The sequence below is a fragment of the Oncorhynchus mykiss genome, chromosome 22 (assembly GCF_057628025.1).
Source record: "Oncorhynchus mykiss isolate SJ-2025 chromosome 22, ASM5762802v1, whole genome shotgun sequence".
NCBI lineage: Eukaryota > Metazoa > Chordata > Actinopteri > Salmoniformes > Salmonidae > Oncorhynchus > Oncorhynchus mykiss.
In genome coordinates, this window is record NC_143043.1 from 31,117,514 (window position 1) to 31,141,572 (window position 24,059).

At 43.6% G+C, this 24,059-nt stretch overlaps 1 protein-coding gene across 1 annotated transcript in view; it reads right to left on the reverse strand.

Annotated features, from left to right (window-relative positions):
* LOC110501633 (protein DOP1B) overlaps nt 1-24,059 on the reverse strand; it is a 46,670-nt gene that overhangs the window by 22,230 nt on the left and 381 nt on the right. The window contains 13 exon segments of the mRNA XM_021579331.3: nt 364-707; nt 1,252-1,479; nt 1,565-1,676; nt 1,802-1,921; nt 4,258-4,378; nt 12,147-12,258; nt 12,475-12,584; nt 14,074-14,197; nt 14,406-14,504; nt 14,853-15,042; nt 15,187-15,357; nt 15,531-15,712; nt 18,453-18,627. Of these exon segments, the coding sequence (XP_021435006.3) occupies nt 364-707; nt 1,252-1,479; nt 1,565-1,676; nt 1,802-1,921; nt 4,258-4,378; nt 12,147-12,258; nt 12,475-12,584; nt 14,074-14,197; nt 14,406-14,504; nt 14,853-15,042; nt 15,187-15,357; nt 15,531-15,712; nt 18,453-18,590 (2,051 nt within the window). The 5' untranslated portion in view covers nt 18,591-18,627.

Here is a 24,059-nt window from a genome sequence, read left to right on the forward strand (position 1 = left end):
TTAATAATTGAGTTAGCTGTTAGTTACTTTGCGTTAGCTTCAAGGCTATTTCTCCCTAGGGATACCTAGCTGAGTAATATTAAGCAAACAGTTGCATTCTCGTAACTTTATTTTATATTTGGCTCTAGATTGAGTACTCTTATTCCTTATTTCATACATTTAGTTCAGTTATTGTGGAAGACATTCTGTGCTTTATACTACTGTAACTGAAAACATGCACATTTGTGTTTGTTGCAGTTAGTGTTTAGCTAACTGGATAAGGGCTACTGTACATTTAGCGAATCCAGTATAGCGAGAGAAAGAGACAGATAAAGATTGTTAGAGTTGATTATTATGTTTCCCTGATGTGATACTGTTCTCTACCTGCTGATGATGAAGGCCAGGATATCCTGCAGATACTGGGTTATGGTCTCCACACTGCCCCCCTTCCTCCACACACCCTCGCTCTCTTTCACAATCCCTGCCTCCTCAGGGCCCAGGCCCGCCCCTGGTAGGAGGTGCAGCTCTGACGGCGAGGCGCTGATGCCCAATCCACTGTCTTCAGACCGAAGGGGCAGGAAGGGGCTTTCTCCCTCTCCTGGACCAATCTCGTGCTCCATAACCCCATTCAGTTTAGGTTCTTCCTCTGGTTCTGTGTTGTCATGGTTACCATTAACCTTACCAGCGTCTTCATCATTATCCTCCTCATCACTTTCCTTGTCATTGTACTGTAGGGTAGAAAATGTATGATCCAACCAGATTATCACCATTGAGGGAGAGTGTAGTATGACCTAAAAAGACTGTTAAAGAACCATCTCCTTGTCCTTAAACTTCTCAAATATCCATTAATTTTCAAGGAGAAATCCCATCACGGTCCAGTCAGTGACTGAACAAAGATAGAGATCAGTGGGAGCTGTGTCTATGTGACAGATAGACAGGTCAATGTTACAGCTGGACTCCAGACCTTGGCAAAAAAAACTATTACATCTGAATGGACAGTGAAGCATGTGATTGGCCGGCCTGTGTACAGTCAGGATCGAAGATCAAGACAAGAGTAGTACAGTACCCTACCAGAAATGTTATCCCTCGGTCAGACAGATCCCCTCCCAGACAGTATCCTGACCTAAGGGCACAACATCCTGACCTAAAGGCCTGTCTTTTCTGAAGTACCTCTGTAATGCTGCATCCTTAAGTCCCATTTTTCTTCTACTCTCAATACATGCCATAGCTTATCTGAACCACTGCGCGCACACACACACACACACGTCTGACCTGAACATATTCAAAGCTCTCCTCCTGTGCCTCCACTTCCTGTGTCTGTGACTCCTCCATGTCCATATAAGCCACGGGCATCTGGATCTTACTGAGCACCTTGAAGCAGGCGTCCAGGCCTTGCGTGAGCTCCAATAAGTCCAGGGTATTCATGTGGGTGCAGAGCGTGTGCAGCATGCGACACAACATCTGGGGCAGGAACTGAGACTGGATGTCAGCATGGAGCTCCTATTGGACCAGACACAGAGAAACGGACCAATCAAAGAGAGAGACACAGAGAAACCAACCAATGAGAGAGAGAGAGAGAGAGTACCAGAGGGATAACATCCATTAGAAATATGATGAGGGTGGAGATCTCTGTGACAGAGGGAGCAGGAGAGGCACTCTGATACTGCAGAGTGGGTAGCGGCAGGTCAGCTAGGCCACTATGGAGACAGAGACAGGAAGAGAGAGAGAGCAGTTAAACAATGTTTGAGAAATATGCTTTATAACATTAAAGCTACTATGACTATTCCAGAGGAGGTACAGTAAGGGTCAGTAGAGGTGTTACCTGAGGCAAGTGCAGAAGTGGCAGGTCATGTAATCCCACAGGAAATCACTGTTCATGGAGCTCACCAGCATGTTCACTGTCTTTATGATCTCTGACGCATTCTTGTTTTCTTTTATTTTACTGCACAGACAACACAATACAAATACATCCTCAAAGTCACTATCATGTCATTCTCTTTTTAGAAAAATCTTAGGAAATAAGGACAACCATTCCCAATAAATAACATTCATTTATATATCAGTTTATTCTCCACTTACAGTGCCTTCAGAAAGTATTCACAACCATTTACTTTTTCCAACTGTTGTTGCGGTACAGCCTGAATTTAAAATGGATTCAATTGAGATTGTGTCACTGGCCTACACACAATACCCCATAATGTCAAAGTGGAATGATGTTTTTTGGAATTTTTTACAAATTATACTGTTCAAAAATGTAAACGGAACAATGTATAATAGTTTACTGAGTTACAGTTCATATAAAGAAGTCAGTCAATTGAAATAAATGCATTAGGCTCTAATCTATGGATTTCAGTTGTCTGGGCAGGGGTGCATTAATGGGTGGGCCTTGGCGGTCATAGACCACCCACTGGGGAGCCAGGCCCGGCCAATCAGAATGAGTTTTTCCCCACAAAAGGGCTTTATTACAGACAGTCATACTCCTAGTCCATCAGTTGAAGAAGCCGGATGTGGAGGATCTGGACTGGCATGGTTACACGTGATCTGCGGTTGTGAGGTCGTTTGGAAGTTCTGCCATATTCTCTTAAACGACATTGGAGCTAGTTTATGGTAGAGAAATTAACATCCAATTCTCTGGCAACAGCTTTGGTGGACATTCCTGCAGTCAGCATGCCAATTGCACACTCCCTCAAAACTTGAGACATCTGTGGCATTGTGCTGTGTGACAAAACTGCACATTTTAAAGTGGCCATTTATTGCCCCCAGCACAAGGTGCACCTGTGTAATGATCATGCTGTTTAATCGGCTTCTGGATATTCCACACCTGTCAGGTGGATGGATTATCTTGGCAAATGAGAAATGCTTACTAACAGGGATGTAAACAACTCTGTGCACAAAATTTGAGCAAAATAAGCTTTTTGTGCATACTATATGGAAAAGTTCTGCTATTTTTTATTTCAGCTCATGAAACATGGGACCAACACTTTACATGTTGCGTTTATATTTTTGTTCAGTGTAATTCAAATAAAAGTTTATTTGTCACGTGCGCTGAATACAGCAGGCTTAAGCCCTAACCAACAGTGCAATTTGTAAGTAAAAAATAGGTATTAGGTAAACAATAGATAAGTAAAATGACAGTGAAAATAACAGTATACCGGTACAGAGGTAATAACAGTGGTACCGGTACAGAGTCAACTTGCGGGGGCACTGGTTAGTTGGGCTAATTAAATATGAAAAGCTGAAATGTCTTGAGACAATAAGTTTTCAAACCCTATGACAAGCCTAAATAAGTTCACTTTGGATGGTGTATCAATACACCCAGTCACTACACAGATGCAGACGTCCTTACTAATTCAGTTGCCGGAGAGGAAGGAAAACGCTCAGATTTCACCATGAGGCCAATGGTGACTTTCAACAGTTACATAGTTTAATGTCTGTGATAGGAGAAAACTGAGGATGGATCAACAACATTGTAGTTACTCCACAATACTAACCTAATTGACAGAGTGAAAAGAAGGAAGCCTGTAAAGAATAAAAAATATTCCAAAACATGCATCCTGTTTGCAACAAGGCACTAAATACTGCAAATAATGTGGAAAAGCAATTCATTTTTTGACCTGAATACAAAGTGTTGTGTTGGATTTGCCCCAAACACATTACTGAGTACCACTTTCCATATTTCCAAGCATAGTGGTGGCAGCATCATGTTATATGTATGCTTGTAATCGTTAATTAATCAAATGTATTTGTAAAGCCCTTTTTACATCAGCAGATGTCACAAAGTGCTTATACAGAAACCCATCCTAAAACCCCAAACAGGAAGCAATACAGATGTAGAAGCAAGGGGAGTTTTTCAGGGTAAAAAATAAATGGAATGGAGCCTAGCACAGGCAAAATCCTAGAGGAAAACCTAGTTCAGTCTGCTTTCCACCAGACATTGGGATATTAATTCACCTTTCAGCAAGACAATAACCTAAAACACAAATATACACTGGGTCAAATATACACTGGAGTTGCTTACCAAGAAAGGGAATGTTCCTGAGTTCTGACATAAATTTGCTTGAAAATCTATGGAAAATGGTTGTCTAGCCATGATCAAGAACAAATTTGACAGAGCTTAAAGAATTCTGAAAAGAAAAATGGGCAAATGTTGCGCATTTCAGGTGTGGAAAAATGAAATCCATTTGAATCTCACTTTGTAACACAACAAAATGTGGAAAAAGTCAAGGTGTGTGAATACTTTCTGAAGGCACAGTATCTCTTCCGCACCGGTCTTCTCACCTGGTTAGTTGTTTACCCGTCAGGCCAGTGCTGGTGATAGACTCCTCTCCCAGCATCTCTCTGCAGTAGCTGTAGAACGCTCTCACTGCCTCCAATAACACACTGTCCACCACCAGAAGACCTGTTAGAGACCACCATCATCACTACACACTGTCCACCACCAGAAGACCTGTCAGAGACCACCATCATCACTACACACTGTCCACCACCAGAAGACCTGTTAGAGACCACCATCATCACTACACACTGTCCACCACCAGAGGACCTGTTTAGAGACCACCATCATCGCTACACACTGTTCACCACCAGAGGACCTGTTAGAGACCACCATCATCGCTACACACTGTTCACCACCAGAGGACCTGTTAGAGACCACCATCATCACTACACATTGCCAACCACCAGAGGACCTGTTAGAGACCACCATCATCACTACACACTGTCCACCACCAGAAGACCTGTCAGAGACCACCATCATCACTACACACTGTCCACCACCAGAAGACCTGTTAGAGACCACCATCATCACTACACACTGTTCACCACCAGAGGACCTGTTAGAGACCACCATCATCACTACACACTGTCCACCACCAGAGGACCTGTTAGAGACCACCATCATCACTACACACTGTCCACCACCAGAGGACCTGTTAGAGACCACCATCATCACTACACACTGCCCACCACCAGAGGACCTGTTAGAGACCACCATCATCACTACACACTGTCCACCACCAGAGGACCTGTTTAGAGACCACCATCATCGCTACACACTGTTCACCACCAGAGGACCTGTTAGAGACCACCATCATCGCTACACACTGTTCACCACCAGAGGACCTGTTAGAGACCACCATCATCACTACACATTGCCAACCACCAGAGGACCTGTTAGAGACCACCATCATCACTACACACTGTCCACCACCAGAGGACCTGTTAGAGACCACCATCATCACTACACACTGCCCACCACCAGAGGACCTGTTAGAGACCACCATCATCACTACACACTGCCCACCACCAGAGGACCTGTTAGAGACCACCATCATCACTACACACTGTCCACCACCAGAGGACCTGTTAGAGACCACCATCATCACTACACACTGTCCACCACCAGAGGACCTGTTAGAGACCACCATCATCACTACACACTGCCCACCACCAAGAAGTCCTTAGAGAGACTACCATCATTATCATCACTACACACTACCAGAGGTCCTTAGAGAGACTACCATAATCATCATCATCATCATCATCACTACACACTACCAGAGGTCCTTAGAGAGAGTACCATCATCATCATCACTACACACTACCAGAGGGCCTGAGAGGGACCACCATCATCATCATCCTCTTCATCACCACTACACTATCTACGAGCAGAGGGATTGAGACAGATGAAGAGAGATAGAAGGGAAGGGGTGGGGGGAGAGAGATAAGGCCTGAGGGAGGGGAGGTGTGTGTGTTTAGGCCTGAAGGTGTCTGCATGCTTCCCATCCGAAACGGTTTGTGCATACAGTGCATTCGGAAAGTATTCAGACCCCTTCCCTTTTTCCACATATTCTTACGTTACAACCTTATTCTAAAACATATTAAATATATGTTTTTCCCTCAATCTACACACAAAACCCCATATTGACAAAGCAAAAACAAGTTTAGACAATTTTGCAAATGTATTAAAAACAGATACCTTATTTACATAAGTATTCAGACCTTTTGCTATGAGACTCGAAATTGAGCTCAGGTGGATTCTGTTTCCATTGATCATCCTTGAGAGGTTTCTACAACTTGATTAGAATCCATCTGTGGTAAATTCAATTGATTGGACATGATTTGGAAAGGCACACACCTGTCTATATAAAGTCCCACAGTTGACAGTGCATGTCAGAGCAAAAACCAAGGCATGAGGTCGAAGGAATTGTCGGTAGAGCTCTGAGAAAGGATTGTGTCGAGGCACTGATCTGGGGAAGGGTAACAAAACAATTATGCAGGATTGAAGGTCCCCAAGAACACTGTGGCCTCCATCATTCTTAAATGGAAGACGTTTAGACCCACAAAGACTCTTTAAAGAGCTGGCTGCCGGGCCAAACTGAGCAATCGGGGCCCTACTCGGCATTGGTCAGGGAGGTGACCAAGAAACCGATGGTCACTTTGACAGACTTCCACAGTTCCTCTGTGGAGATGGGAGAACTTTCCAGAAGGACAACCATTTCTGCAGCACTGCACCAATCAGGCCTTTATGGTAGAGTGGCCAGATGAAAGCCACTCCTCAGTAAAAGGCACATGACAGCCCTCTTGGAGTTTGCCAAAAGGCACCTAAAGACTCTCATACCATGAGAAACAAGATTGAACTTCTTGGCCTGAATGCCAAGCGTCACGTCTGGAGGAAACCTGGCACCATCTCTACGGTGATGTGTTGTGGCAGCATCATGCTGTGGGGAAGTTTTTCAGCGGCAGGGACTGGGAGACTAGTCAGGATTGAGGGCAAGATAAACGGAGCAAAGTACAGAGATCCTTGATGAAAACCTGCTCAAGACCTCAGACTGGTGGCGAAGGTTCACCTTCCAACAGAACAACGCCCCTAAACACACAGCCAAGACAGAGTCCGGACTTGAACCCGATCGAACAACTCTGGAGAGACCTAAGAGTAGCTGTGCAGCGACGCTCCCCATCCAACCTGACAGAGCTTGAGGATCTGCAAAGAAGAATGAGAGAAACTCCCCAAATACAGGTGTGCCAAGCTTATAGCATCATACCCAAGAAGACTCGCTGGTGTGATGCCAAAGGTTCTTCAACAAAGTACTGAGTAAAGGGTCTGAATACTTATGTAAATGTGATATTTATATTTTTTTATACATTTGCAAAAATGTATAAAAACCTGTTTTTGCTTTGTCATTATGGGGTATTGTGTGAGGATTGATGAGGGGGGAAAAAACGATTTAATAAATTTTTGAATAAGGCTTTAACGTCAAGGGATCTGAATACATTCGGAATGCACTGTATATTATGATGACATTTTGTGAAGTTTTTTGTGAAGTTTTGATCTTCGGAAAGTGTTTTTTCGGCTGTTCGTGCACACTATTTTTTTTTTAGGCAAGCCGAAGTCTACTTGCCTTCGTCGGTGGTTGGTCAACAGTAGGAATTCTTCAATTCTTCAATGTTGTCATTCAACGAGAGACAAATATTTTTCATGCAAATTTTTCACTTGTACTGCAACAAACATCTTAGTTAGATGTAAGATCTCCTCAGCAAAAACTTTAATGACATTTCTTGAGTTATCTATTTTTAGTAAATACTGTTGCAACTTTTTTCTATTTTTTCAAGCGGTCTTTTAAGGGAGTATGCGAGCACACTCGTTCGACTAGGCACCAGCCGAACCGAAGCATTCGGAAAGCTTAAGGGAGGTGAGGTGTGTGTGTTTGGGCCTGTGGGAGGGGGGGTGAGTGTGTTTGGGCCTAAGGGTGTGCTTCATTCTATAGCTAGAGGACTCCTGATATCTCCAGGAGTGATGAGTATAATATTTTTCTCTATCTGTTGTTGTCTAGTACCGTCTTTTTGCTAGCTAGGGCCATTTACTTTAAGTGCTGCCTGTCTTCCCAGTAGCTTACTTGGTGTGTGAACTGCTGACTGCTCATAACTTGAAGATGATTATTGACACATAAACCAGGATTAAGGGGCAAGGCAATTTGTGACTCTTATTGTTTTCATAATCAGTAGCTGTATTGGAGGGAGTGGTTTCTCCTCTCCTAGGCAGTCAGAGATTAGTACCGGGATGTGTGCTCTTCACCTTTGCAAGTAATTAGTATTAGTACTTCAGACTCCCCTGATTTCTAAGCGGCGGTCTAGTCGCAAAACGAAGATGGTCAACGAAACAAAAACGGTTCTGCTGAGTTGTTCGAGGAAGGAAAGAGAGGAAGGATCCATCCACACCACTCTCTCACTTAAGTATCTTACCTAGTTATTTTCAGATCTCATTTTGCTCTTTTGTAGCTTTGACAACTACAATATGTGTGTGTTTTCTATACCTGTTCGCTCCTCTTCCTGGAGGCTTTACAGATGCTCCCCACCCCTTGGCTACAACCCATCTAATTTGGTGTACCCTGCACGCACAACCCTGGTCTCTGGCAGCGTTTGGAACTACCAGAGCCTATGCTGCCCTTCAGTCCTTTTACTTTTTGGCCCTGACGGAGACATGGATCCCCCCAGAGAACACTGCTACTCCAGCTCTTCTCTCTTCATAGTTCGAGAGCATCTGGTCGTCACACAGGACTACTAATTTCTCCTAAGTGGAGACGTTCTATCATTTCAATTCCATGCGGTCACTGTCACTTGTCCACTCAAGCTTTACAAAGATGTCACCTATTGCCCTCCAGGTGTCCTTAAATAGTTCCCCAATGAGCTTGACACCTTGATTAAGCTAATTTCCTGACGATGGCTCACCGCTCTTCGTACTTGGCTACTTTAACCTAATTTCTTTCCAACTCTCTCTTTCCCCTCCTTGCCTCTTTTGACCTCACACTTTCCCAGTCCCCTCCCAATCACAAGGCAGACAATATGCTTGACCTTATCTTTACTAGAGGCTGTTTGCCTACTAATCTCACTGCAATCCCCCTCCAGGTCTCTGATCCCTATTTAGTTTCCTTTTCTGTCGCCCTTTCCTCCAACCATAGCCACCCAGCCCCTACCCAGATGATCATGCGCCATCGCAATCTTTGCACTCTCTCATCTTTCCCTTCTGCTAAATCCTTCTCCCTCCTGTCTCCTGATTCTACCTCTTCAACCCAACTATCCTCCCTTTCCGCATCCTATTACTTGCCGATAAATCGGTCGACCTCTAGTGCATGGCCGATAAATTAGGGCTGATTTCAAGTTTTCATAACAATCGGTAATCGGCCTTTTTGGACAACGATTATGGCCGATAACATTGCAATCCACGAGGAGACTGCATGGAAGGCTGACCACCTGTTACGCGAGCGCAGCATCAAAAGGACCTGTGGCTGCAATGAGCCAAGGTTAAGTTGCTTGCTAGCATTAACTTATCTTATAAAAAACAATCAATCTTAACATAATCACTAGTTAACTACACATAGTTGATGATATTACTAGGTTAACTAGCTTGTTCTGCATATAATCAATGCGGTGCCTGTTATTTTATCATCGAATCACAGCCTACTTCAATTTCGCCAAACAGGTGGTGATTTAACAAAAGCACATTCGCGAAAAAAGCACAATCGTTGCACAAATGTACCTAACCATAAAGATCAATACACTGAAGTATATATTTTTTAAACCTGCATATTTAGTTAAACAAAATGCATGTTAGCAGGCAGTATTAACTACAGAAATTGTCACTTCTCTTGTGTTCAGTGCAAGCCGAGTCAGGGTATATGCAGCAGTTTGGGCCGCCTGGCTCGTTGCGAACTGTGTGAAGACCGTTTCTTCCTAACAAAGACTAATTAATTTGCCAGAATTTGACATAATTATGACATAACATTGAAGGTTGTGCAATGTAACAGCAATATTTAGACTTAGGGTTGCCACACGTTCGACAAAATACGGAACGGTTCCGTTCCGTATTTCACTGAAAAAATAAACGTTTTGTTTTCTAAATGATAGTTTCTGGATTTTACCATATTAATGACCAAAGGCTCGTATTTCTGTGTGTTTATTATATTATAACTAAGTATATGATTTGATATTTGATAGAGCAGTTTGACTGAGCGGTGGTAAGCACTTTACTGCGTTTGCCAGCAGCTCTTAGCAATGCTTGAAGCACAGCCCTGTTTATGACTTCAAGCCTATCAACTCCCAAGATTAGGCTGGCAATACTAAAGTGCCTATTAGAACATCCAATGGTCAAAGGTATATGAAATACAAATGGTATAGAGAGAAGTAGTCGACACGTCATAATTCCTATAATAACGACAACCTAAAACTTCTTAACTGGGAATATTGAAGATTCCTGTTAAAAGGAACCATGTTAAAAGGAAGCGTTCATATGTTCTCATGTTCTGAGCAAGGAACTTAAATGTTAGCTTTTTTACATGGCACATATTGCACTTTTACTTTCTCCTCCAACACTGTTTTTGCATTATTTAAATCAAATTGAACATGTTTCATTATTTATTTGAGACTAAATAGATTTTATTTATGTATTTTATTAAGTTCAAATAAATCTGTTAATTGTTCATTCAGTAGTGTTGTAATTATCATTATTACACACATACATATTATAAAATCGGCCGATTAATTGGCCCTCCAATAATCGGTATCGGTCAACCTCTAACTTGCACTGTACCCTTTCCTCCCGGTCGGCTCGGGAGGAAAGGGGACTAAATTTCCGGACGACCTATCAGCCTTTCACTCCCTCCTCTCTACCTTTTCTTCCTCTGTATCCACTGTGAACTCCAACTTCAATCACTCTAAATGTCAAGCTTCTGCCTCTAATCCTAGGAAACTCTTTTCAACCTTCTCCTCCCTCCCTAATCCTCCACCCCCTTCCCCTACGTGGAGGACTTTGTCAACCACTTTAAAAAGAAGGTTGACGACATCCGCTCCACATTCACTCAGCATATTGAGTCCACTGGTCCCACTCACACATAATTACCCTACGCCTTGACCTCTTTATCCCCTCTCTTTCCAGGGTGAAAACTTGAGACTAGTGAGGTCCGGCCACCAGACAACTTGCCCACTCAATCCCATCCCCTCTCCATATCTCTTGAGAACTTCTCCCATTCCTCATCAACTTATCCCTGACCACTGGCTGCGTCCCACTGGACTTAAAAATGGCCTGAGTCGCTCCCCTCCTCAAAGCAACACTCGTGGCTCCTCTGATGTCAAAAACTGCAGACCGGTATTCTTTATTTTATTTTCAAAACATTGAGTGTGCGGTCTCTGACCAACTCTCTTGCCATCTCTCTCAGAATGATCTTCTTGACCTTAACCAAGATGGGTAACTCAACCAAGACTGCTCCTCTGTGTAACAGAGGCTCTCTGCACTGCCAAAGCTGACTCTCTCTCCTCTCTCATCCTCCTAGATCTATCCACTGCCTTTGACACCATGAACCATTAGACCTCTCCACTTTCTCAGGCTGGGCGTCTCAGGCTCTGCACACTCTTGGATTGCATCCTACCTGGCAGGCTGCTTCTACCAGGTGACGTGAAGAGGATCTGTGTCTGCACCAGGTGGCAACACATCTCTGCGTGCCTGGCAGATACACTCCCCCGTTGATAACTCCATGGTGTCGCCCTACCAGAGTGCAAAGAACCTTGGCGTGACCCTGGACAACATCAAAGCAGTGACTCGCATCCTGCAGGTTCATGCTGTACAACATCCATAGTGTATGAGCCTATCACACATAGGAAGCGCCGCAAGTCCTTATCCAGGCACTTGTCATCTCCCGTTTGGACTACTGTAACTCGCTGTTGGCTGGGCTCCTCACTTGTGCCATCAAACCCCTGCAAATTATCCAGAATGCTGCTGCCCTCCTGGTGTTCAACCTTCCAAAGTTCTCCCATGTCACCCCACTCTTCCACACAATCCACTGGCTTCCAGTCGAAGCTCGCATCCACTACAAGACCATCGTACTTGCCTACGAAGCAGCAAGAGGCACAGCCACTCAATACCTTTAGGCTATGCTCAAACCCTACACCCCAACCCGAGCACTCTGTTCTGACACCTCTGGTCTCTTGGCCCTCCAAATTATGAATGTGATATGTGGTTGTCTCACCTAGCTATCTGAAGATGAATGCACTAAACGTAAGTCACTCTTGATAAGAGGGTCTGCTAAATTACTAAAAAGTAAAATGTAAGGAAGAAGAGGTGTGTGTGTGTGTGTGTTTAGGCCTGAAGGAGGGGAGGTGTGTGTGTGACTACCTACCTATCTCTGGCTTATCCATTAGGCTGATGATGATGCGGAAGGGTCGGAGATAACCAATCACGCTCTCCGGGTCTGCCTCCACATCTTTCTGATTCAGGATGTTGATCAAAGCCTAAGTACAGAGAGACAGAGTACACACATACATACACAAGGTTACACCACCGGTTATTGACAGAAACAATGTGACCTTGGATTCAATGTTTTCGTATTTGAATGAGTGACTTGCGTTTAAAGGGCAGGTGTTTTTCGAGAAGTCCTTTGTGAGGTTTAATCCTCTGTAACAGTATGATTTATATAACTGCTCGACAGTAGTGTTAGTGTGTCTGACCTGCACTAGGAGTTCTCTGGAGTGGGTCTTGAAGTAGAAGGCTGTGTGTTCCTCCATGGAGATGGAGAGGTCAGGGTCTGCAGCAATCATACCTCCCTTAATGTCTGTGCCTGGCGAACAGCAACACACACACAGACAACATTTTGTTGTTACAGCCTAAATAGAAAATTGCTTTAAAAAATAAAAATAATTACTGACCAACACCCCATAAAGTGGAATTATGCTTTTCAAAATGTTTACTAATTAACTACTAATAACACTGGATGGTGTATCAATACACCCAGTCACTACAAAGATACAGGTGACCTTCCTAATTCAGTTACCAGAGAGGAAGGAAACCGCTCGCCTGCTAGCTGGCTCCTGTGTAACACTGGAGCCAGCCAGCAGGCGTACAATAGCCAACTCTAAAGCTGATTGGTTGACACTAAATTTTCATTTCCATTCACTTCAAGCTACAAGCGCCCGCACTGTTGATTCTGAAGGCCTGAGGGCAGATTTTAGACCCCTGGCAACTCATGATGGCTGAATATGATTGGATAAAATATCTAACATAAAGACCAGCCCTCCAAATCTCAACCAGGGGCTGGAAGCAGTGCAACCAAGAGGAAAGCTATGAAATGAAGAGTATAACTCTTACTCTGGGGAATAATTTAATACATATTTGTGGGAAAATATATATATTTTTTAATTATATTCTGATGATGTTTAGGCCAGCAGCTTGCTGGCCCTGACGGCCCACCACTGGGTTATGGGTATGCTTGCAACCGTCATGGACTGGGGAGTTTTTCAGGATAAAAAAAAATACATTGAATGGAGCTAAGCACAGGCAAAATCCTAGCAGAAAACCTGGTTCAGTCTGCTTTCCACCAGAGACTGGGAGATGAATCCACCTTTCAGAAGGATAATAACCTAAAACACAAGGCCAAATCTACACTAGTTGCTTACCAAGAAGACAGTGAATGTTCTGGAGTGGTCAAGTTACAGTTTTGACTTAAATCTACTTGAAAATCTATGGCAAAATCTGAAAATGTTTATCTAGCAATGATCAACAACCAATTTGACAGAGCTTGAAGAATTTTGAATAGAATAATGGGCAAACGTCGCCCAATCCAGGTGTAGAAAGCTCTTCAGAGACTTGCCCAGAAAGACAGCTGTAATCGCTGCTAAAGGTGCTTCTACAAAGTATTGACTCAGGGGTGTGAATACTTAAGTAAATGAGATCTCTCTGTATTTCATTTTCAATACATTTCTAAAAACATGTTTTGTGTGTAGAAAGAAAATATATATATTTAATACATTTTTAATTCAGACTGTAACAAAGTATTGAATAAGTCAAGGGGTATGAATACTTTTTGAAGACACTGTATAATAAGTCATACATTTTTGTCTCTGAAAGGCAAGGGGTAAAGAATTGAAGCTATATGGATAAATGTATTACCTAGACTTTAACGACATTAGCTACTAAAGCAACTCAAGCTATTATTAGCTACACAGTGAACTATATTCAGGCCTATTGCTAGAATAGGACTCAAAGCCATAACTTCATTACATGTGGGTGTGTGTGTGTGTGTGTGGTGCATGTCTATCCACAGTAGCTACCTAGCAGCCAGGCGTAGAGGCGTCTGTTGAGGGACATGTCTCTGCGGAGCAGCGTGAGGGAAGCAGCAGACACCACTGTGATCGTGTCCTCCCTGGTCATAGGAATACTGCCTTCTGTTGGATCCTGAGAGAACAACAGGTACAGAGGGGGCACAGGGAGGAGGAAGAAGGAGTTAATGAAGAGGGAGAAGGAAACAGTAGTGGATGAAGATAGAGAGGCAGAGAAGGAAGAGTTGGAGGAGGAGCGAGGGGAAGTGGAGGAGGAGGACAGGGTGGATAAGCTGAAAAAGGTGAGGTGGTGAAGGAGGTGAGGAGGAGGAAAAGTTACTCACCAGGCAGGTGGCCAAGGAGAAGAAGTATAGCAGGATCTCCAACATGTTCCTCTGCACCAGAACATTAGAGTCCTGCAGAGACAGACACAACGCCTTCATCTGGAAGAGAGAGGAAAGGAAAGGGAGATACCTAGTCAGTTGTACAACTGAATGGCTTCAACTGAAATGTGTCTTCCGCATTTAACCCAACCCCTCAATCTGAGAGGTGCGGGGAGCTGCCATCCACGTCTTCGGTGCCCGGGGAACAGTGGGTTAACTGCCTTGCTCAGGGGCAGAACGACAAATTTTTACCTTGTCAGCTCGGGGATTCGATCCAGCAACCTTTCGGTTACTGGCCCAACGCTCTAACCACTAGAGGGAGAGACAGGTTCTACAACATATCCAACATGGCAGACACATCCCAACACTCATACTCATATTAACATGTGGAAACACACATCAACTCACCACCAAGCGGTTGTTATAGCCCAGCATGCATCTCTGCTGGCGCGGTGGGGTGAAGCGGTCGAAGTGTGTGACAATGAAGAGAGAGGCGGGTAGCCGGACCAGAGGGCTGACCAACACACTGCCCCACAGAGCCCCATAGAACACTTGCTGGCCCACTAACAGAGACAGCCTCAGTAGCAACGCATCCGTCCTGGACAAAGAAGGGAGAGAGGGAGAGAGACCAAAGTTTAAGATAGTGGGAAAAGGAAGAGGATATGTTATATTATGCAAATATTTATGGGAGAGCTATTTTTTAGCTCTGTTTAGATACACAGGTACATGTGTGTGTGTGTACCTGTCATAGACATCAGCCCCCTCCTCCAGGCCAGGCAGTAGTCCAGTGATGAAGGCCTGTAGGCTGGGCAGTAAGGCCCTCTGTAGAGGGAGGTAGTAGCGCTCATACAGCGTCAACAGGGCTGGCTTCACCGCCATCGCAGCATGGCCCAGCAACGGGAACAGTCCTGAGCTAAAACACACATGGCAGAGATCAATACAACACACTAACTCATACAGTACAGGTGAACAACACACAAATCCCCCAAAAACACACTAACATTGTTAATAGGCCTTCAAACAAATCAGGACAATAGACAGGCATGCACATGCACACACACAAAATGGGTTAGACTGGTCCCACACCTGTAGATGAAGAGGTCCTTGGCCAGCCATTTGGTGCCGATGATCTTGAAGATGATCTCATAGGTCTCTAAGGCCTTGAGGTGCACTCCACTGGGCAGGGCCGGGTGCAGACACTGGGCCAGACGCTTCCCAATGATCAGCCTCTGGGGCAGCAGAGAGTAGCGCAGGTTACTTTGCAGGGCCTAGGGGGACGGACAGTGAGAGATATGCCAGTGGTGCGTGTTAGTGGTATGTGTTTTAATGGATATCAAATAAATATGTAATTCATTGGTAATTATTGTATAGTTACCATGCTACTTTGTAATTTGCTTTGTTTACTTGACAGATTAATGCTAAAGTGGCCTGAAAGAATCCTCATTCATTCCCACACAGCACCTAGACACACACAGATCAAGACACGGCCATTCTACCATAACACTCCTTAGCAAACATCCTTCTTCCTAAATGTGTCACAAGCAGGGACCTACTAGTGTCCAAAGTCCCACTTGGGTGGAGCAGGGGACAGAGAGTCAGGCCATGTATTCTGGGCTACTGAAGTAGAACAATTTACGAGAAACTTGAAACGGAGTGCCTGCAAAAGCAATCTATACACACTATATGATAGGTCAATGAGAGTTTGAATAATGTGTTTGGTAAATACATTATTCAGTGAAAGGGACAGTCTATCATCCTCTCCATTGAATGCTTGGGGGATAAGTGAATCAACACTGATGTAGGATAATTTTTAGAAACTCAATTGATAGATTTGGAATGTTTTCCATCTCCCAGTCCACTGATCCTGGAGCCAGATAGAACCAGGTGCAACCATGGCAATGCCAGCAAGGCCAGATAAGTGACTGCAGGTAGTGACTGGGCTCAGAGCCAGAGAGTCACTCACACACAGACACACGCCCATGAACTCTTACACACATACAGTGCCTTGCGAAAGTATTCGGCCCCCTTGAACTTTGCGACCTTTTGCCACATTTCAGGCTTCAAACATAAAGATATAAAACTGTATTTTTTTGTGAAGAATCAACAACAAGTGGGACACAATCATGAAGTAGAACAACATTTATTGGATATTTCAAACTTTTTTAACAAATCAAAAACTGAAAAATTGGGCGTGCAAAATTATTCAGCCCCTTTACTTTTAGTGCAGCAAACTCTCTCCAGAAGTTCAGTGAGGATCTCTGAATGATCCAATGTTGACCTAAATGACTAATGATGATAAATACAATCCACCTGTGTGTAATCAAGTCTCCGTATAAATGCACCTGCACTGTGATAGTCTCAGAGGTCCGTTAAAAGCGCAGAGAGCATCATGAAGAACAAGGAACACACCAGGCAGGTCCAAGATACTGTTGTGAAGAAGTTTAAAGCCGGATTTGGATACAAAACGATTTCCCAAGCTTTAAACATCCCAAGGAGCACTGTGCAAGCGATAATATTGAAATGGAAGGAGTATCAGACCACTGCAAATCTACCAAGACCTGGCCGTCCCTCTAAACTTTCAGCTCATACAAGGAGAAGACTGATCAGAGATGCAGCCAAGAGGCCCATGATCACTCTGGATGAACTGCAGAGATCTACAGCTGAGGTGGGAGACTCTGTCCATAGGACAACAATCAGTCGTATATTGCACAAATCTGGCCTTTATGGAAGAGTGGCAAGAAGAAAGCCATTTCTTAAAGATATCCATAAAAAGTGTTGTTTAAAGTTTGCCACAAGCCACACCAAACATGTGGAAGAAGGTGCTCTGGTCAGATGAAACCAAAATTGAACTTTTTGGCAACAATGCAAAACGTTATGTTTGGCGTAAAAGCAACACAGCTCATCACCCTGAACACACCATCCCCACTGTCAAACATGGTGGTGGCAGCATCATGGTTTGGGCCTGCTTTTCTTCAGCAGGGACAATGAAGATGGTTAAAATTGATGGGAAGATGGATGGAGCCAAATACAGGACCATTCTGGAAGAAAACCTGATGGAGTCTGCAAAAGACCTGAGACTGGGACGGAGATTTGTCTTCCAACAAGACAATGATCCAAAACATAAAGCAAAATCTACAATGGAATGGTTCAAAAATAAACATATCCAGGTGTTAGAATGGCAAAGTCAAAGTCCAGACCTGAATCCAATCGAGAATCTGTGGAGAGAACTGAAAACTGCTGTTCACAAATGCTCTCCATCCAACCTCACTGAGCTCAAGCTGTTTTGCAAGGAGGAATGGGAAAAAAAATTCAGTCTCTCAATGTGCAAAACTGATAGAGACATACCCCAAGCGACTTACAGCTGTAATCGCAGCAAAAGGTGGCGCTACAAAGTATTAACTTAAGGGGGCTGAATCATTTTGCACGCCCAATTTTTCAGTTTTTGATTTGTTAAAAAAGTTAGAAATATCCAATAAATGTCATTCCACTTCATGATTGTGTCCCACTTGTTGTTGATTCTTCACAAAAAAATACAGTTTTATATCTTTATGTTTGAAGCCTGAAATGTGGCAAAAGGTCGCAAAGTTCAAGGGGGCCGAATACTTTCACAAGGCACTGTATAATATGCATGCTGTTGAGTTTAAAATTGCTGAAAGTAGCAAAAACAATTTCCTGCTTTGTTTACAGAACGTTTAAACTGACACTTCCACATGCAAATGCTCTCAATGCAAACCAACATACACAAAATAACTAATAAAACACTAATGGCAATACACTGATCAAGAGACCAATGGCCTGTCTAACTTGTCAATGCAAAAAAATAAGCAGTGCTCTTCTACTCTGCCAGGACACGAACACACTGAGGAAATGCAAACCAGGATGGAAATACAACTGAATGCCCCACTGAGTAATTTCATCTGTCACACCATGGGTGCAACTCAATAGTATAGAGTGTCTGGATGTCTGACCTCCAGACTCAATATATTGTACCAGCCTTGCCATCCATACCTTGTTGAGTTTGCCCAGAGAGGAGATGAGGTCAGCCCACTCGCTGGACGACTCAAAGTTCCGCAGGGCTTTCTCGATGACCGCCGCGTAGCTACGGTAACGGTAGTCATTCTGCAGCTCCTGCTCCTCGGGATCCATGATGCCTCACTCACACCCCAGCATACTCAGCCTGTGTCTGGGGAAAGGGGGAGGAAGGGGAGCAGAGGAGGATAGGGATAGAGGGGGAGACAGAACAGAGAATTGTTGTCAGACATGAATCCCTACACCAAAATCATGTCCAATAGGCTACATGTACTTGAAATGTTTTGATACGGTGTAACCTAATGAACACAACCCTGAACCCAGATCTCTGTTTGTAGCATGTTGCAGAGGGGTTTCTCTTGCAAAAGTGGTTTGATATGCTCACAGTCACACGTGCACACACACATGCAGGAATCACAATGTGCTCAATTATGATTGGGTCTGCCCTGTGCTGGTCTGCCTGGCCTGTCTTGAATTCTGAGAAAGAAGGGAGAGGGAGGAGTGTGTACAATAGACAACTGGTATTTAGGACACAAGGCGAATAATTCCTGTTTACCCCTATGTACACGTGCTCCCAGAGGAATAAACATCAGGGCCCATATTCACAAAGTGTCTCAAGATAGAAGTGCTGATCTAGGAGTAGTTTAGCCTTTTAAATCATGATGAATAAGATGGGAGCACTCTTACTCTTGAGATGATTTGTGAATACTGGAGCAGATAACGCCCACAGATGCTTGCTATGACAACCAGTGGGATAACGAGTCCTTTGAAAGATCTCAAATGGAAACCTCATCCTCGATATGCTTAGGCTTAAAGTCAATAAAACCATTTATTCAGCTAGCAAAAATATTTGGTTTAACTGTATTATGATCAGATGGCTCTTCTGCAGTGGCATAGTTGTTTTGTGTGTGTGTGTGTGTGTACTATGTATTATGCCAATGTAATAGAGCAGAGAGAGAGGGACTAACAGAGACAGGACAGGATTAGAGCAACAGAGACATCTGGACTTACTTTGGGAGAGAGAGAGGCTTTAACATGGGCAAGCCTGCCCAACACGTGCCTGACAACACACACACACACAATATTATGCTTATAAAAACACAATATCACGCCATGTCAGTACAGTAGCAGGTCAGCTTACCTCTGGAAATAATTCCTCCATTAACAGAATAACAGTGAGGAAGCAATATAAAAACTCAATGCCTTGAGCCATGGAAACAGGAGAGAACATGGTGCTGCTGAGCAACAATAACATGGCAGCCAGTAACCAAGTCAGAGTAAATGTCAACAACAAAGTGGTCTACCAATACATGCTCTACCCTAATCACTCTGTCTGGGGTATACCTGCACACACCCCAAGCTCAGAACCCATATCCCTCCCCTCTATATGTGTAATAACCTAGCTCTCTGTGTCTGTGTGTTAGAGGCTGTGTGTATAGTGAGATCACAGGCACACTCAGTCGGGTTGATTAAATTAGGGCCATCTCAGGTCAACATGTCTAGTCTGGGTTCTAATGGACAGGAGCTAGCTAGGGGCTGCTTTTGTTTGTTTGCCAGCCTTAGCATTCTTTATCTGTCTGACTCCTCCACAACATTGATCTGCAATGTGTTTCCTGGAAACAAAATGAGCAGACACACTGACACACACATGGATTGACTTGATAATTGACTAGGACTATCTCCTTTAAATCTAGGCCTATTTCTGTCTCTGTTTCTCTCTAAACCTTTATCTCAGACAAGCTTAGGGATTTGTAGACAGAAAGGTTGACAAAGAGACAGACGGGAAAGTTTGCCGATGGCACGACGGTGGTAGGCCTGATCACCGACGATGATGAAACAGCATATAGGGAGGAGGTCAGAGACCTGGCAGTGTGGTGCCAGGACAACAACCTGTCCCTCAACGTCAGCACGACAAAGGAGCTGATGGTGGACTACGTGAACCGAAGAGCTGAGCACGCCCCCATTCACATGGACGGGACTGTAGTGGAGCAGATCGAGAGCATCAAGTTCCTCTGTGTCCACATCACTAAGGATCTATCGTGGTCCACACACACCAACACAGTCATGAAAAGGGCATGACAATGCCTGTTCCCCCACGACAACACCTTAAAAACCTCAAAATGTTCTACAACTGCACCATTGAGAGAATCTTGACTGGTCCAGTCCATCACTGGGGCTGAACTCCCTGCCATCCAGGACCACTATACCAGGCGGTGTCAGAGGAAGGCCTTTAAAAATTGTCAAAGACTCCAGCCACCCAAGTCATACTGTTCTCTCTGCTACCGCAAGGCAAGCGGTAACGATGCACCAAGTTTGGAACCAACAGGACCCTGAACAGCTTCTACCCACAAGCTATAAAACTGCTAAATAGTTAGTTAAATAGTTAAAGTTGCACTATGCAGAAATCGCGCTGCCATTTTGTGGTTGCTAAAACTAATAGTTTGCCTAATTTCAGTTTATGTGACAAAATAAGCTAGTATAGTGTAGAGAATCATTGTACCATTTAAACCACTGCGAAATATATTTTCCATAACCAAAAATATTGTTGTTTCATCTGGTGTATAAAACCGAAAGTAAAAGACACAAAAACAAAACTTAAGAAGGGGAAGCACAGTAACAGTGCAAATAGAACAGATCTACCGCTTCTTAGACTTGCTTTCAAGTGGAATTATTACTCACATTTCTATATCAATTTGGTCGGGTCACCCAAAAAGTTAGATATTGCCACTTTGACCAACTAGCTACCAGGACTATCCGCATTGACCCTTTTCGCACTAACTTCTTTTGACTCATCACATACACTGCTGCTACTTTTCACTATCTGTCACGTCATTCCTAGTTATATGTACATATCTATTACTTCGTACCCCTGCACATCGACTCGGTACCCCTAGTATATAGCCAAGATCATCATTACTCGTTGTCTATCGATTATTACGAGTTTTTACTTTTCTATTATTATTCCTCTATTTTCTTTCTCTCTGCATTGTTGGGAAGGGCCCGTAAGTAAGCATTTCACTGTTAGTCTACACCTGTTGTTTACAAAGCATGTGACAAATAAAATTAGATTTAATTTGAATTGGAGTAAGAGAGAGAGAGAGAGAGCTATAAGGAGGAGTATTATATCACTGAGAGTGGAATCCTGGCTTATGAGTAAGCAGAAGTGGCGTTGACAGAAACTTACACATCATGTCCTCATCTCCTGACCGACCCTGAATAACACACCCTCACCCACTAAATCACTCCCAAACTCAACGCATTACACAGATTAACTGACTTACTACTTTTGTACAAACACACACACACACACACACAGACACAGTATTACTTTAGCATGTAAGTGAACTGACTGACTATAGTCTGTCTAGCTCTGGTCAGATATCAGAACAGATAAGATGTGAATTGAATATTCTCTATCACAGCTGTGGCCATTGGACTAGGGCAGACCCCAATTAGTCAACTGGTTGATTGGTTGAGCTCCACTTTAATACAGATTCTGGATCAGAACATCTCCTTTAAGAGGCTGGGTCAGTGCTATCCCCAATCTGAGTGAAAAGGCCAGCCTCATTACAGCTGCTGACACATCCACACATCTTCAGTCAGGTTCATTTTTTCCCCCTTTCTGTCTCAATCTCCCACCTTCTGCTAATGTGGTATGTTCTCTCCTGACAGAGAAGTGAAGAAGAAAAGGGAATACCTAGTCAGTTGTACAATTTAATGCATTCAATTGAAATGTGTCTTCCGCATTTAACCTAACCCCTCTGAATGAGAGGTGCGGGGAGCTGCCTTAATCAACATTGGCGCCTGGGGAACAGTGGGTTAACTGCCTTGCTCAGGGGCATAACTACAGATTTTTACCTTGTCAGCTCTGGGATTTGATCCACTGGCCCAACACTCCTACCTGCCAGGCTACCTGATTTGTATGCAATGTGAACGTCAGGTGCAGAAATACAGGCTGCCTGCATAGCACAACCTCAAGCCTGTCAAGTGACCTACTAAAACCCTCTGCAAACATATTACCCTGTGGATACAAATATCTTTCACAAAACTGATTTTATTAGCTTCCTGGAATATTTATCTAGTCATAAACTAATGTTTGAATTCAAACAAGGAAATGTAGATATTTAGGCCTACATTGCGTTAATACTGAAACGCATTGCTGTGTAGCCCAAAGTTGCATTTCAACACACAATAATACCTGGAGCGGCCTATCAGACACTCATTCGCCATCTCATGAACATGCTGATAGGGAGCTGGGAGTGCTTGTGGTAGGCCTGCAACGTTTGCTCCTGAAGGGGAAAGGAGACTGTGTGTTTAGAGGGTGGACTCACTACCAGCTGATTTAGGGACACAAACCCAATAGGCAATGCAAAGAGATATCAGTCACCTGATTGTGACACCATGAAACTGACTACCATATAGCATATAAATATGCCTTTTGAGACTAGGCCTATAAAAGGAATAGGACAGGCTAGAACTTCTAGGATGGGACAGACACTGCTGTTAAAGACTGAGTCATGGCAGCGCTATGGCTCTGAATGTGACTCTATAGACCTGACTGCATTATGTAAGATGGCCTCGTCAAAGAGCAAATCAGGGATTTCCATCTGTCTGTGTGTGAGAAAGAGAATGAGAAGGAGAAACGATTTCATCCAATTAGATGTTGTTGGCAATGTATACTGAACAAAAATATAAATGCAACGTGTAAAGTGTTGGTCCCATGTTTCATGAGCTGAATAAAATATCTTTCCATACACACAAAAAGCATATTTTTTGCACAAATTTCTTTACATTCCTATTAGTGAGCATTTCTCCTTTGCCAAGATAATCCACCTGACCGTTGTGGCATATCAAGAAGCTGATTAAACAGCATGATCATTACACTGGTGCACCTTATACTAGTAACAAAAAAAGGCTACTCTAAAATGTCATACAACACAATTCCACAGGTCTTAAGTTTAAAGGGAGTGTGCAATTGGCATGCTGACTGCAGGAATGTCCATGAGAGCTGTTGCCAGATAAGTGAATGTTCATTTCTCTACCATAAGCTGCCTCCAACGTCGGTTTAGAGAAATTTGCAGTGCATCCAACAGGCCTCACAAAATAGCAGACCACGTGTAACAATGCCAGCCCAGGACCTCCACATCCTGCTTCTTCACCTGCAGAGAGCTAGCTGAGACCAGCTACCCGGACAGCTGATGATACTGACGAGTATTTCTACCTGTAGTAAAGCCCTTTTGTGGGGAAAAACTCATTCTGTTTGGCTGAGTCTGGCTCCCAGGCCCACCCAAGATTCTGCTGCTTCTTCATCTTTCCAATGTTGTTTATAAAGCTCCAGACTCAGTGCAACAATGTTACAATAACTGAGATGAAATGGTTGTTGATGTTGCAGAGAAATAATTAAAATAGCGTGAACGCGACACTGCATCATGTCCCCGTTGTCCACCGAGTCAAAGGAATTAGGGTAGCACTATATTTAGATAATATTGATTCACAGCAGGAAAACGTGAACTGGGGAGAAAACACAAGCCAATTAAAATTGAAATATGGTGATTTCAATGTGCTATATCCAGTGATTTATAGGCC